This window comes from Agelaius tricolor, unplaced genomic scaffold, assembly GCF_023055355.1.
Source record: "Agelaius tricolor isolate 1412-34295 unplaced genomic scaffold, bAgeTri1.0.p SCAF_1, whole genome shotgun sequence".
Lineage (NCBI taxonomy): Eukaryota > Metazoa > Chordata > Aves > Passeriformes > Icteridae > Agelaius > Agelaius tricolor.
The window spans coordinates 17618119-17635075 of NW_027269261.1; the positions used below are offsets into that span (position 1 = coordinate 17618119).

Below are 16957 nucleotides of genomic sequence, written 5' to 3' on the forward strand. Positions count from 1 at the left end.
GACATTTGTTGCTAAGTAAAATTGATTGTAAATGGTCTAGAAAGCTGCCATTACATTTAGAAATTACTTTTAGAGTTTGAAATTAAGTACTGTCAACACAACTCATGTTGCCATTTATACACAAATTTGACAGGAATTTTTATGGCTTCACTTAGAAAAGAAGAAGGAAGATAAAACTAATTTTTTTAATTGCTCTCAAACTGTATTACATAAATTAACTGACCTATATGGTATCATAAGAGCTCAAGGACTATTCAACAGGACAGGCTAGATAAGAAAATGTCATTTTACACATGGAGATGAAATATTGCTTCATCACCCTTCCATTTGCCAGTGCAAACCATGAAGTCAGAATTCACCCAGGCTCATCCTTTTCCTCATATTGCAGATATTCTCAGTTATTTAAACACAGCTTTATTCCCTGAAATCAAAAGAGGGAGCCACTGATATGCAGTAGCACAATGAGATGGAGATTATCAGGAAAAATGAGATTTCACGACATGTGACAGAAGACAACTGCAAGTATAGAAACTGCAAGTATCAGATAACTACAAAAGGGACCATCTCTGAATGAGAAGGCAGATTCACTTAAGCTGCTCTTAATAACAGTGCAGACATTTAGTCTAGAGGTATCAATGCAAGAGCCAGTCTGGAATTAGTACAGGAGTGCTCAGACATTAGGCTGCAGTGAGAATTGGTGGTTTCCTACAAATATCATAGGTATTTGTAAAATTTTCAGAGACTTACAGAAATATTTATTTCCAAAGAGCATATGGAATGACTCTGCACAGTGACTGTACCCAGCCACTACTTTTCAATGCTCTGACTTAATTGTGTGCTTTTTCTCTTAAATTTTCTCATGCATTTTCTCATAAGTGACTTTACAAGATTGGGTGGTTCAGAGACAGAAAACACCTCAGGATATTTGCTTTAGTATCCACTAATTGTAGATTTTCCACAGTGATTTACTTTCTGATCTCTGCTTAGTAAACCAAACAACGGAAGCCAGTGAATTTCTGTTCAAGGCAGGTTGGACAGGTCTCTGCCTCGTAATCCCTCACGTGTATGTTTCTCTTTAGAGAAGGGGACCAGGAAGAGGTACCCTAGAGCACCCAACTATCAGCATCCTGGGATAGAGCAATGGAGCAGGCAGCACCTGGAACCTATCTGGTTCCCTCACATGGCTCTCAACTACAGAAGTGACCAGGCATGGGCATCCTAATTGGACGTGGAATCACTTGAAACTTTCCTGCTTCTGCAGAAATTAAGCTGGGAATTCATTAGATCTTGCTTGCTCTGGTGTCACAACAACAATTATGATCTTATTTTACCTATTTTCCTCTTCTCAAGTGTTTCATTGTCACAGGTATTCCAATAACACAAATCTGGCCATCACATTCTGTCTGGAATAAAATTGTTTCCCACTCTTCACAGTGCAGTGAATTGACATCTTAATGAAGGATTAAAAAATAATCTATTTGCTGTCATGATATCATTCCTTAGGCTGACCTACTTTCTTTGGGCAGTAAATGTACTTTTTGCGCTACCTGGTCCAACTTCAGCCCAGTATCAAACCAGTGCAAAAACTCTTGTGTATAAGGAAAAAGAATTTGTCAGTGCCAGGTCATAGCTTTTCGCAAAAGGGGCCGCCTTCTTCTGTCTGAGAGGTTTATGCTTCGGAAAACTGAGCAGACCATTCACAGACTGCAAGCAAGAGCGTTTAAAAGAACTACTCAAGTTTGACAGCTTACACCCTCCTAGTAACTGGTGTTTATACTACTCCCTGAGAAGCAAGGAATCTATGGCAGTTGCTAAGAAAGTGCCACCATTCATACCACAAGGTATTCAGAGCTGAATAGCCCATGGGTAGCAGGATTCATGGAGGGGACAACCAGGAGATGTACCTCAGATGTCTTCTCCCCATATTACAGAGTGCACAGGGATGTCCTGGAGACTATGGCATCACTGAATCTTACTGGAGAGAGGACACATCTCAGAGAATGTATGACTACTTCTAACAGTGAAATAAAAATAAAAGCTGAGGCTATTTGGGAAGTGTATGCATACAGAAGCCAGCAAGCTTGAAACAAGCATTGGGGGGAAAAAAACCCATAATCATAGCCATAGATTTGATCATCACCCTGATCACATAAAAAAAATGGTCTGTGTCACAAAGAAAATCTGACAGTGCACATAATGATGAAACACTTACCCTGGAGTCCTTTTCCAGACGAAGCTTGTGTTGCAGGCTGCGTCTTCTCCTGGCTTTGGCAAGACCATTGTGATAAAAAAAGTATCCAGATTCTAAAAAAGGGAGCTGAGGAAGAAGAGAGGAAAAAAAAATAATGGAGCTATTGGCTGTTAATATGGATGACAAGAAAACTTCTACCTGTGAAGTGATTCAGGAATCTACAACAAGACTTGTGAAGAGTAATACCAAAGAGCCCAAATCACTCCTGAGAATGCCACTTTTAAGTTATTTTTGAGAAGTGCACCCAGCAGCATTAAAGTTGTTTGCTGCAGGTTTACAGTGCATAACTTCATTTGGATGCACTTGGTACTCTTTCCACCTTACATTTAAGGTCAATAGTGTCAATATTTCTGACAGGCACCCCAAATCACAAGAGGAAGCATTCCCTATTTCCTGAAAAAGCCAGAATAAAAGAATAAAATTAACTGCAATAGATTTGAAACTCCAGAGAGCATCGCTCACCAAGAGAGCCTTACATAAATACTTTGCTGAGCTGCTGTAACATACTCAAATTGACACCATAAGATGGAAAGCAGAAAGCAAAGAGATTTCCTCTTTCAGAAAAATACGATACTTGGGAGCTTCTTCTGAGCACCCTGAAATGGAACACACAAAGCGTATTAGGAAAACAGCTCAGTGTTCAGGTGGGAACAGTGTTCTGCACCTTTAATGTCCAAGACATTTAAGGAGCAAGCAAACACCTCTGGAGGGCTTCCCATCATTAAATGCATTTCTCTCATCAGGACTGGCAGAAAGCAACTGGAATACTCACAGACATTTAGCTTTTAGAAGGCTAAAAGACATAGTGTTAGGAGAACATCATTGCATTTCCAGCACTTAATTAGGAAGCTCCACTTGAATCTCAACTGATCAGTTCTTTCCCCATTTGAACTTATTAGGTACATTCTAGTTGAACATTTAAATCTAAGCAACTAACTGCACATTTTTAAACTAAGCTAGTCCTTGTAAAAGTTGAAAAAAATGGTCAGGAAGTTACACATTAATGCTATGGATACTTCAACTTCAAAGGTTTGACTACCCTGCCTGTAAAATACCTTTCTAAAAGAGATATTGTAGAACAGCTATGACAGCCTGTTCCTTCCCTTTTTATTATCTGTACTTCATGATAAATAAACATCTTAGCAGGAGTTCAGAGTTCTTTACTGAAATACCAAGGCTGATGTCTAGACAGAAAAAATGTTGAGAAAACCTGGGCTGAATACAGGTAGCAGCATCATGTTGCCATAAAACAGATTCTGTTCCTGTGCACACATATATACAGTGCATAAATATAAATTACCTTCTACAAAATTACCTCCTGTTTCAGTCAATCTATCACTATATCTGGTACACTTCCACAAACATAATTTACTATACATGGAAAGCAGTGTGGAAATAGAAGATAGTGAATTCTGAAAGTCTACAATCTGGTAATTTCAAAAATGAGTAGGCAAGTTCGGATTTTCTTTTTCTTCAAAGTACTTCTTTATGTTAATTGAAACATTTACTATCAATGAAATGAAAGCATTTAATTTTCATGTTAAAATTCCATTCTATATGATATATAAGCATGAAGTAACTTTAAAAAAAATCTAAGCATTCTGTTCTGATAAAAAGACCTCTTTTAAAGTGTTTATAAAAGGTTAAGGAGATTTCATCAAAATCATTATGGTTCCCTGGAGCTGATCTGCATGGCTGACTGGAAAGCTTTTCTGGGTGAATAATCAGAGTATTTAGCTTCAGCTCCACACACTTGTGAAAAATACAACAGCTAAGGTAGAAGGAGAAAGAAGACTATGAAAGCTTACAGTAAAGGCCACCAAAATCTCCTGCACTTTGTACTTATCCCCGGAGTCAGAGCTATGAAAGTTCAAATTCTGTCTGGGTTTAGGTAACTGTTTTAAAAAGCAGATTTACATTTAAACTTGTATCTGACATCTTTACCAACTGGGTGATCAGGTATTTACATAATCCAGAGTTTGGTAATAGTTCTGGCTCTCCAGGCAAAGGCCCCCCCCCCCCCCCCCCCCCCACTTAATACATTACTCTATGCCTCAAAAACATGCAGGGGAAAAAAAAAATCAGAATGGGCAGATTACAAGTTACAGCTTGAATACCATCCTTTGCTGTCTGTGGCCTAATTAGCCTTCTAATTCTCTCCATTAAATCAGGCTACTTTTCTTCCTTTTATTTTAGTATCAACCATTAAAATCAAATCCAGTCAAATATTGATCTTGATGTTCTTCCTTTAAGGATTAGGCTAAGCAATTCTGAAGATATCTGGAAATATACAATAACAGATATTTGCTGTTTATTTTCTATATAAGGTTAGTTTCTAATACCTCTTAGCATGAAGCAATATTGCATATAGTAACCTTTTAAAGCTGGTGTATTCAAGTTTGACCATAAGCAATTACAATTAGTACAACAATGACCAGATTTATGGACAAAGTAATAAGATTGACTAAGATTATTCCACTCTTTCCACAGTTATCCCAGTAATCTTTGAGGAACTTGGATATTTTACAATTCACATGTTTTTTCACACCAGATCAATTAAACCCAGAGGGAGACACCTAGGAAGGCAGCTCAGTAAGGCAATACCTGAAAGATTGTGATCCAGCACTGGTAATTGTGAATAATTAATAGCAGAAACCAAGCAATTTTCAGGAAGAATCTAAACCCTGCAGTAAATCCTTGAAATCAATGAACATACATTTGGGAGAAATCAGACACCAGGGAAAGGGCCTAAAATGTCAAGCTTTGAAGAGGATTTTGCACTGAGATCTGTGAATACAAGAAATTATTGAAACTTCCAATTCTGAGGGACTCCTGATACCAGGCCAGTAACTTATTGGTCCCAACCAAATGGAGGACACAGGCAGCTCACAGGAGGATTTACGTTCCCACTATCAGCTACTCCAGGAAGTGTCTTTTGATTTGGAGCTATAGCAAAAGAGCAAATAGTGAGACGAACAGTGCAAATACTGAAATGAAATGAAAACAGATCTCCTGTACATAAAGACTTGGAAGTGTCATCAACAGTATCTGCTCTGTAATGTTGTAGCTGTAAAGCTGGAATTGTTATGGAGTAAAATTACTATTCTGGCAGCAGCAGGCTCAGCATGTACCATGGAACAATAATGCACTCAGCCTGGTAGCTCAGGTTCTTTTTGTAAGACAAAAGCAAAGCTTCCTGACCTCAAAAAAAATTAGCAATTAAGTAAGATAACTAATTACTGGAAAGCACTTTAACATTCAAGTGAGGAGGATAATTTAGAAATAGGCGTAGTTATTGCCTTGATGTATAAATATTGTCCATTACAAGGCACAACTGCCAGAATCTCAGGAATTACAAGCACTTCATTACTTGCAATATTTGTATGACAGTACTAGTGGAAAATACATATAAGCAAAACCAGAATCACAAATACAAAACACTAAATAGAGCAAAACATTTTATATCTACCTGTCTCCTTCTTTTCTTCATATTTGCAGCTTCCTTGTGGTTATTAATAACACTTTCTGGAGCAAAAATGAAATGTCTTTAACCCTCTTCCTGAAGGATGTGGACCAGAAAATAACTTTTAAAAATTCAGTGATCAACTAAATGCAGCAAAGAAAAACTCTTTCCTTGGAAGAGGCTTAATTGATATCAAAATAGACTTGATGATCTTAGGGTCTTTTCCAACCTTAACAATCCCATGATTCTATGAAGATTGCCAAGATGCACCATTTGGTATAGAAAGAAGCGGGAAAAGTTTCAAATTGTCCACAGTTTTAGCACCAATACATCTGAGGTATCTTAGTTGTCCTCAGGCTACTGCTGAATCACAGAGGTTGAGGTGTAATTATTACTGAAATAAAAATGAGTTAGTTAAATTCATGGTTCTGAACCATTTTGCACTCTCCTCCTTACAGTCTTTCCCTAGAAAGAAAAGGGAGTGACACTGTGCTGTCCTAGATGCCACTGCTGGGAAGACGTGCTGTAAACATGCAGTTACAATTCTTGCCTGCCAGGCCCAAGCATTGCTCCTGAGAGATGCCATTCCCTGGTACTAAAAGGAAGAAAAAGACAGTCCATTGCTGAGCCCTCAACTGCTCTGAGTAGGAAAAATCAGGTATAAAGTAGCCTGTTCCTCAGAGACACCTACGATGATCTAGGATGGGGCAGCACACAGAGATAGTTCCCCAGAGCTGATGGCTCCATCCCATCTTGTCTACTTGACAAAATCAAACTGCTCTTCTTTCTTGGTCTTGCCTTGAACAATATGCACAGTGACATCAGTTGCAGTTTTGCCTGCCACAAAGCAAAGAAAATCAGTATCAGCTGCAAAGCAGTGCAGAAGTTTAAAGAAAAGCCACAGAAAGACTAAAATCAGATACTGTTCCTCATTCTAAAACTGCAACAAGTGAGACCACCTTGAGCAGAGCTAACACAGAAAACAAGCATCAGCATCCCCTGACCAGAAAAACCCATCTAGCAAAGGTATTATGAAGCAGCAATAAATTTTTAAGAAAATTCCCAAGTCGAATTAAGCTGCCAGTGGCATCAATAGTTTATCTGGCTCTCAGGGAGAGGTCCAGCATTCACTGTCTGTCACTAGTTTTAAGAGGTAATATAGAATACAAAAAAAAGATGAAAATTGGTTCCAAGGCTTATCTTTAATATAAAATTTTACTGGCTCCTTGTCTTTAACATTGCATTTTACTGGCTCACTACAGAGCTCTACATACATTATGGTGCCCACAAAAAGCTTAAGAACAACCTGGATTTCCCCCTCTCATTTTAATGGGAACTACCTCTGCCCAGCCTTCCCATACTGCCTTTCACACTAATGCAGAATACCTACAGCACTCTGCTAACTTATGTGCATCATTTCCAATGATTTCTCCCCAATACTGTAATATTCTAAAATCAGTTTACTTTAATCCTTTGTTAAGGTTCCTCTCCCAAATTACTAATGGGGACAATAGTCTGCAACAACTTTCTTTTGAGCAAAATCATTTATAAATACAAGAAGTGCAATTTATAGCAAGTTATCACCTTCTTTGGTCACCGAAATCAGCATAAATGGATCTGTCAGTGAATGACATTCACAGAAAGCACTCATTCAGCCAGGTTGACAAAGACCCTCCTCAGAGCTCCTTGCCTGCCTTAGTATGAATATGTGGCCATGGATGTGAGAGTTCAAACAAACACTGGTGCTAAAGGAAAAGAATATATACCCATTCCCTAAATAATAATTTAATCTTTTTCTTTTTTTAAAGAAGTATTACACAAAACATTTCTCCCCATAGAGTCCAAGCACTGCCCAAGCATCCCTCCTGACTTTGAAAGGAACCGTAAATTGGCATAGGTGAGCTCCTTCATCCCATTACTGCTCAGTAATTACACCAACAGAAAATATGACCTAAACCCAGTACATATATTTACAAAATAAATGTATTTGGAGCCTTTGCGGGCCCCACAGTCCTCACACCTTCAGTTACCATTGTAAGTGAAGCACAACGAAGTACCTCACAGCAGAAATTAGAAACCTTTTTGAAACCTTTTCATCCCAGTTTCACCAAATGCACTGAGGATGCTTATAAATATTCAATAATCATTTTTATACTCTCTTGCTCTAATTTTTCCCTACCCCAATTAGCATTAGAAATCATTTCACCTTTAAATACATAGATGGGAGCTAAGTCTGAAGTCAAAAACACTCACTCACTTTAGGGATAAGGGCCATGTAAGAGAAGAGCCAGCTAGAAACACAGGCGGCCTCAGGCACCGAAATGACACAGAACAAAGCACAGACATGAAAGGATTAATTCAAACATTGGTAGAGAAATGTGAAATAGCACAGAGGACTAAAGCTGCACCAGAGATCACCCAATATGAAATCTAGTCTACTGTGTCCCCACGGCCCCAGGCAAGGATTCACACTTGTTCATTTGTGTGCTATAATTATGCTGAAGGCACAAAATAAGGATTTCTGTTGGAACCAGGGTTCTGCACAAGCTCCAAACAGCCCCAAGGACTAGCACAGTCAGGTCCAGGTCTGAGTGCTATGATTCAGTCTTCCAGCTCAGTTCTCCTTGTACCTGTGTCCTAGCCAGCTGCCTCCACCGAAGTCTAATCTGTTTCTCTTGGCAAATCTGGCAGGTGGAGGTGTTATAGCCATAGCTTCAACACTCCCAGAAGGTACATTTCATATGAAAACATCCTAAGACCATCCTTGTGAAATCAATTTAGTAACACAAAGTGAAAATTTCTCTTACAAATTAATTCATAAATGCCTGTCTTAGACATTTTCATGTGTTTTTAGCTCTGTTTCATATAAATATCCAACCATCTCTTAAAGGAATCAGCAACTGGTGGTGGGAGTAAGAAGGGACCAAGACTAAGTAGCGAGATACAAAATTAAATGGTAATATTTTAACACACATGATAACAAGGCCACCTGTTACTGTTATTTAGAATTGTGGTTATTCTGTAAGAACACAGCAACACTGCTTAGAAAGTTCTATTACATCCTCTCAAGCCAGCAGAAGTCATTTCTAATGGTTCCTCAAAGGTTTCCTCACCTCCACAGCAAAATATTTTCTCCTCTAGAAACAGTGTAAAGTCAAGAATTTGTAGAATATGTACTTTAGGATTTTATTTTATCCAAAAGGATAAAACAAAGCCTTTTGTCTAGTCCCTCTTGCATGCAGCAAGAACAAGGTTAAACCGTCTCAATAGCTGGACATGAGGTGTTTAATAAAAACCTGGAAGTAAATGGAAGAAACTTAACCAGTTGTGGACTGCGTTTACACTTACATGTCCAATCTGTCCACATGGAATTCATCTGAATGCCCTGCACAATTCATGGCAAAAAAAAAAAAAAAAAAAAAGAGGCCTTTTCAAAGCATGATCCATCTCACTTCTCTGAGGTGGCCAAGTTAGAATACAAGCAGAGCTGAGCCCCAGGAGCTCTTTCACTCTGAAGTCTGTACGAGAAGCACTGCTGTTCAGGTAGATCAATTCTGATGTTCAATGGCTACTGTCATTTTCTCATCAGTTTTGTTGTTTGATTACCCCACCTAGTGCTTCCAAGCACTTACAAAACACCGCTCCATAGGTTTGGTTACAAGTTTGTGATATTAGGAATTTGATCTGCAATTCAATGAATCACACAGGTGTAAGGTTTTACTGTATCTGTGTCACTGTTAGGTTTGTCACTGAAGAGCTCCATCCTGCAAGCACATCAAGTCATACAAGTCATCAGTGACAATACTCTGGATTTGCTGATGGTTTTATCAGTGAATTGGAGAAGTCATTTGACACTTTAAAAATGGTTATTCTACTTCATGGGAATGGATCTGTGCAGTTTAGAGAGTTTTATCTGATACTCCCCAGTAACTGTAAACACCATTATCAAATCTACCACATGCCCCGTGGAAAGCAGGATACTTCCCAGATTTTGAGGAGAATGTTGCTTATACACTAGACCTCAAATTGGACTGTCTGGGTTAATCCAGTTTGTCATTACCAGGAGTAGGCAATTATTATTGTTTGGCTGACAGGCTGAAGTAAAGGCTGAACAATCATCATTATGTCCTCTTACATAAATGGGGTGGCTGTGGTTGTGAGAAGAGCACCTCAGTCAAGCCCTGGGCACCAGAAAAAATTCTGGAGTTCAGCACCAAAAAAGTCACTGGGAGCATCTACCAACTGTGTTGTCATTTTTAGCAGCAACAAACAAACACTGGGAAAAGGAGGAAACCTCTCCAATCATTCACCTACACAATTCCATTACAACCACACAAAGATCAGAGAAACACACATATCATTTAGAATAATTAAGTAAATAAGATTTCATGAGAAGGTGAATCAATTAAATTTTCTTAAAGCAAGTATGTCTTACACATATTTTTTTTTACACAAATTGGGAGAATTTTACCATCCCATTAAAACAAACAAAAACATTTCCACCCAATAAAAACAAAACAATAACAAAGGAACACAACAAAATAGAAAAAACAAACGCACACACACAAACCTAAACAAACAAAAATGAGAAAAGAAGACAAACAGAAATCAGACTCCAGACATTCTTTAGAGACAATTAGTCAGTACTTGACCCAGTTAATTAACCATAACTCATTTAGTCTGAAGCAGTCATGCTGTAAGTATAAAGGGAAGAAAAAGGATGGTAATACGGAAGTGGCTTTGCCAGTTCTACATTCTATTAACAAAGATGAATAAAATTTTCGCTCTAAGTACCTGTCTCCTGCTTGGAGCGATGGAGCTCCTCAAGGTATCCTGTCACTTTTTTGATGTTCTGCTGTGTTTTCAAAGCATCTTTCAAGATGTTAATATTCTGTGTAAGTTTTCACACCTCAAACAACCTTCTTTCCAAGATCATTCAACCCATGACCATTTCCTTTGCTATTTCTGTCTCTGCTCTTGCTTCACATGGTAGCAACTCTGCTCTAGGACAGAGCCAGAACTAAATTTCCAAAGACATCAGTCTCATTATCTTCTTACATTAGGAAAATCTTAGGCAATGAGAGCAGTAACATTCTTGTTTCAGTTGCCTCCCATGTAAAATGACATACTCCTATAAGTACTAGTTTAGTTATTTCATTTATTGATAGGATTCACTTAATTAATGTTTGCACAGCATTACAGACTGTGATATGAAACTCTTAAATGTAAAATGCCAAGTGCCATTGCAAACATATATTAATGGGTATATCTACACATGTAATATATCTGTGAGAAATCAGGCACCTCTTTAACAACAAATGTTTGTTAAAGGTTGTAATATATTTAAGCATTATAAGATGGAAATCTCTTCTTCCTATCAGTATATCTTCCTTAGACAAAACTCATAAAAAACATTTTGATTCAGTTAGAGTCTGCAAATTTAAATGGCTATGGTATGCCTCTGAGATAGATCAATACTGCTGACAGCAATTAGCACTGCTTATAAAAGGCCACTTTGCCTCACTCCTGATTTACAGCCAGCCGATCTCTCCTTTTAAGCATGCAACCAAGCAGGCTGACTACTATTGTCACACAGGAGCCTGGTGTCACATCAGCTTCAGAAACACAGAGATAAAAGCCATGAGCTAAAGTTTGCTATTTAAAAAACAACATTCAGATGCAGCATGCTCCAGACACAAAAATGCCAGTACTTAAACCTCACCGATGAAGAAGAGGAAAGATGTTGCTAAACACTAAGATGCTGATTTCCAGTAAGGCATTTGGGCATTATTTTTAAGTCTACGTTCATGTAACCAAGTGGCTACATAAACATTTGTGCAAGTGCTTAGCTCATGCAGCATCTAAAAGCAGAGTCAGGAACTTAAGCTTGAATGAAGTAGAGTGATAAGAACAACTGAGAGCAAAATTAGTTGGTTACTGATAAGAGTTACTCAAGAAGGCACATATTATGTGAATTACTCTAATGCAAAGATGCTAGCTCTTACTGACACTTTAACAAGATCTGACCACTCTTGCAATTCAAAACCTTTACTCTTTCCTTTTTACTTTGTGTCTCTTTAATGCTAGGCTGCCAAGGAAGAGCCGATAGACAGAAAGTGCTTCACAGAGAGGCTTCTGTTATTACACCACACTGAAAAAGTCTTCCAGTTGCCAGAGAAGCAGTCAGATCCTTCAGAAAAATATGTGCTTTATGGGAGAGAAGTCCATGGGTTAGAAACAAAACTGCAACATTAAAGGACAGAAGGACACTGTTTCTCTTTTTTTTTTTTCTTTTTTAACATAAGGTAGTATGCTTGAGAAAAGCAGGGGAAGGAAGCCTCAAGAAAACCATTTTCAAGAGAGCCAAGAAAAGAAAACATTTTGGAACACTGCTGTTTTCCTTATTTTTGTAAAGTTTCTTGATTCTGCTAGGAGGAAGTCACAGACACTAGCCTCACTACTGCAAGATCAGGTCAGAGGCAAATCCTTTACTCACGCCATCACAACCTGGAGAGAGCTCCTGTTGACTCTTGACAAAAAAGCATAATGGTCACTTCACAACAAGGAGCAGCTGCTCTGAATGGGATCAAGAGCTCTGTGGTAGACAGAAGAAAAAAAGGACGACTTAAACCTAGCAATAATGATGAGAAAGGAAAGCAAACGGCAACACCCAACACCACCCCTTAGCCTTCCTCCCAGGGCCTCCCTCACTGACCTTTCAAGCATCTGTGAATTAAGTCTTTTACTGCCAATTAATAAATGATGGAAGTCTATTGCTGGCAGAAATTGTTTTCAGTTCAGCATGTGCTTGTATGTTATCTTGCTCCTATGACATTAGTCAAGGAAAAATGTAGGAAAGGAAAATCTTAATTAATCACTCAGAGTTTCAGCCTTTAGAGCCTGAAAAACTGGTTTCTCTAGCAAGGTATAATATATTTAACATGAATAATAACTGTTCAGATAGAAGGGGGGAAAGGAATTTTACAGAATCACACTGAGTGTTTTAATCTTCATCAAAAGAAAGAAAAATATCCACTTGCTTTCCTGACATGGTTTTATTCTGAACTATATCTTAATTGTAGGAGAAATTGAATGGTTTTACAGTTAAGAGATAAAAAGTACATCTTCCTGTGGAGTTTGGGTTTTTAAATGGCAATATAAAAATTAAAATAGGAAATGCTGTTCAAGATGATGATGTCAAAATCCACAACCATCATTCCATCAGTGTTAGCAGCCAATTCTTCCAAATGTCCAAATATTCCAGTTCTGATTTTTAATACTTCACTCAAATTCTGAACTGCCAGTTCCACTTTACAACTGGCTCTAAGTAACTTCTAAACAGCTAAGTTCAACTGAAACACCATTCTAAAATTAGTTGATACAGGGAAGCATAAAGTCCCCATGGGACTGATGGGAATCCAACAGTCATGGTTATAGGTAATTTACCATATTTGGCTGCAGCTAAAAGCCTTAAAAAGAAGTTTTTGCTGCCCTTGGTGTTGCACAGTAGGTGACAGAGACAGTACTCACCCACAGAGCAGATTTCAGAATCACACTCCTCCGTTTCACTGGCTTTTCATAAAAAATGAGTAGGTAGAAAAAAGGATCCTTTGTCATCAGGAAAGGGAAGGCTATATTCCACCTCTTTTACTATGCATACAAGGAAGACTTACCTCTTTGGCTCTAGTTTTGTATCCAACAATCATCTGGAACAGCAAATTTCTCTACTTAATAATAATAATATTTAAATATATATTTGCTGTATTTCAGGTTTTCATAGGTTGATTCTTTGGATAAAACTGCTCTGACATATTACCATCTTATTCATCTCGTAAGCAAATAATTTAGTTCGCTCATGAGTATCTGGGATACATGTGCCAACTGGTTTGATGTAAACACTGAGGTCAATAAAACCATTTCCTTTCTGTGGACAAAGTAGTTAAGAATGTAACATTTCCACAGAAGTCCTGTTTAAGCAGGTAGGTAATACAGGACAATGTCCCAGTTCACTCCTTGTGAAAGAGCTGTTACTACCCAATTTATTTATTTATAATCACAGTGTATAAATGGAGAGTGGCCAAGCTCATAATTTCTTTTTTAAGTCCAAGCTCCTGCTACTTGCTGAACAGAGCCAGTACAGCTGAGTTACAGTGCTGAGCTACTGTCATAAATCTATGACCAAATTGTATTTCACACTGCATGATAAACTGTGCGTTGTGGCCACTCAGAACTTCACACAGTACACACCGAATGCAGCTCTCTCTGGGATGCTGCTTTCTGTCACAAAACATGGCCTGAGCCTGCTGAGCTGAAATTAAATCTCCATTTTAGTAGCACAGGGTTTGCCTTTTCAATGAACTCATGAGAGTTAAATGCAGAGTTTGCCTTGATTTACAAGAGCAACACACTAGACTTTGACAAATACTTGAGCAGTTAAGCTTCCTCCCACCAGAGGCTATGGATGGATGGAAGTGTTGAGCTGCTCACTGCAATATTTATAGCTGCCATGCAGCAGCATCCTGTAGAGACCTGACCCATTTAATTATCTGCAAAGTTGAAAGAAAAAAAAAGAAGAACAGGGTTTCTGATGACTGGAATAACATTGCAGGACAAAGGTAAATTTTACATCTATTAACAGCACTGAATTTGCCACTACCGCTCACACAGAAACTACCCACCCGTTCTGTGGACCGGACCTGCACAAAAGTGTTTCCCAGCTATAATATTTTAGTAAGAACTGGCATAATTTATTATTAATTTAAACAATTTGGCTTGATTTCCAGTTCACAGAATACTCTGTGAGCATGGACATTTCTCAGAACTTACTAATGGAAACTATCTACCAGATAAATTCTACCTATGCTTTGGCAACTATTTTGCAACTGCTTTATTACAAGCCTTTGAAACTTGAGTTACATGTCTCAAGTTTAATTGAACAACTCCATTGATGGATGAGGTTAAGGGTCATATGCAAACTTCTATTTAGCTGCACTAAAGAGTAACTATTACCAGCATAACTGTTCCAGGGAGTCAAGCAGCTCTTCTGTTGCTGTTGCTTTTGCTTGGTTTTCTTTGTTTGTTTGTTTGAAATCAACATGGTTTTCTTGTTAAAAGCTCCAGTGGAAATTAAATTTCTGCTCCTATTGTTCTGACTTGGAATGAGTAAAACATGTCAGTACTCCTACACTGATAGCAACAGCACTGCAATTTGTTTCCCCACTTTAACCACATCAGTACAGTTACAGCAGTAAAAGTTTTCCTAAGAGTTGGTCGGGTCTTATATCTTGTCATCTGGCATGTTATGTGAAGAAGATAGAAGGCTATCTTTCACCTTCACACAACAGCTGGATTTTCAAAAAAAAAAAAAACAAAAATTCAAACACCTCTGTCCTTTTCTGAAGGAGACAAGCAACAGACCCAGTCTCTGGGACCATTTGCCTGCTAATAAACAAATGCCAAGCACGCCCAGCACTCTGGGCTAGACGGCAGATCGATTGGTACACAGCATGTTCTGGTATGCTGGGATCACAGCATTCAGGGAATGCTGTCCACTTCCTACAGGTTTTCTCCTTGACACTGGCAAAACTAAATATATTGTAAATGAAAACCAATAATTGCACATTTCCCCATTGGGCTGCAGCATAAAAAAAAAAAAAGTGTAAAAAGAACTGCACTTGTGATGCAGTTCCTCGGTCTCTACCACATGTTCTGTTTTGCAAATGGGTCCAAACAATATGGAATAAATAAAATTATAAATGCAGGCAGCTTTATAAACTGAGAGAATTCCATAACTCTATTTACTGAGCTGTAGTTCACGAAAAAAACCAAAAATCTGTAAAGGTAAGGTTTAATCTGCATGTTTTACTAAGAAAAAACTACACCACGCATTCAAAACAGTAATGAAGCAATTACACTGGGGATCTACTGTAGGGGAGACTAACCTGATTGTTTTACACTCAAACAAGTTTAAAATCTGACAAGGTAATTATTTTATAGTTTAAATAGAACACTCACCACCAACAAACACTCTGAGTCTCTGGTAGAGAAGGAGCTTTACAGAAACTGGGTTAGGGATGTGCTTGAGTCTGTGATTTACAAATCTTCTTGATAATTTACAGCTTTCATGTGCATAATTGACTACATTTAAGTAACAGGATTTTTTTGTTTGTTTGTTCCAAGTTACCTAGTGGTTGCTTCTGGAGTTGTTTATGCATCCAAGGCAAAACACAAAACATTAAAGTATTAAAGGAAAAAAAAAGAAGAAGTAAACATCTATTTTCCACATTTAGAGGTTGATCTGCACAGGAGGGCATTTTAAGGTTTTAGCATGTGCATCCCAGGATGAAATGTTCAGGATCCCTGAGAGAAATCCCAGCAAAGTGCTCTCAAGGCTGTGAACTAATTATTCTGCCTCTTGGTCTGCCTTCTACACCACATCAACTCCCACCTCACAGGCTCCCTGCCTAAATGCAGGGAAGTGGGTTGTGCTGCAGAAAGAAATATAGCTTCCTTATCTGTTAAGTTTTGCTTTTGATAAGTCTGTATTTATGCAAGGTAAAGAAAAAAAAAATAAACCAAAAAAAACCTGAACACTCGCAGTGTTTAATCAAGAAATTACTGGTTGGTTCCACAAAGCCTGGTCCTCAACCAGCAGCTGCCTAAGCAAAAAACAGCAAGCAAAGCAGTCACAGCTGTGAGAGATAAGACTGAGTTTTGCAAGATTTAGAGGGATAAGGAATCAGGTGATACAAGGTAAAAATAGACCAGCTTTAGGCAACATAAACATAAAATTCTCCACGTTTTCAAATCCATGTTTGGTTCTTATTTTAAAATCTGGGGCCACTAGCTGTTTAAAAGCCTGTTAAAACCTCAATGCAAAATATTTAGCCTTTTAGTTATGTTGGCATTTTGTGGACTCTCTCAGTCTTGCTGTTGTTGATGAAATGGAAAGAGATGCCTAAACTCTGATCTCCAAATAGAAGACTTTTCTAAATGCATCTTCCACCTCTCCTTGTTAGAAATTAATTGAAAATTGCAAGGCAAGATCAGAAAGCAGCTTTTTTCAGCCTGCATTAAGAAATGTATTCTGGTGACAACGACGCCAAGAGGCAAATAAATCAAATGGGTGGAGGGGAAATCGATCAAAATCAAAAACTTGTTCTTTTTGCAGTTCTTACAATATTAGGGGGGCATTCTCACAGTTCCTGAATGCTCAGAGATGGTAAGACTAACCATTTTAAGAA

General features: G+C 38.2%; 1 protein-coding gene across 4 annotated transcripts in view; it reads right to left on the reverse strand.

Moving 5' to 3' along the window:
• Positions 1 to 16957, reverse strand: part of PCSK2 (proprotein convertase subtilisin/kexin type 2) — a 111959-nt gene that overhangs the window by 91523 nt on the left and 3479 nt on the right. For 2 of the 4 annotated variants that reach the window (XM_071425241.1, XM_071425221.1), the window contains exon 2: positions 2213 to 2317. The exons of 1 other annotated variant lie outside the window; for it this stretch is intronic. In XM_071425241.1, coding sequence (XP_071281342.1) covers positions 2213 to 2317 — 105 coding nt within the window. Of the gene's footprint in view, positions 1 to 2212; positions 2318 to 5720; positions 5757 to 16957 lie in introns of those variants that run through there. One more of the 4 variants, XM_071425237.1, reaches the window with a different exon arrangement.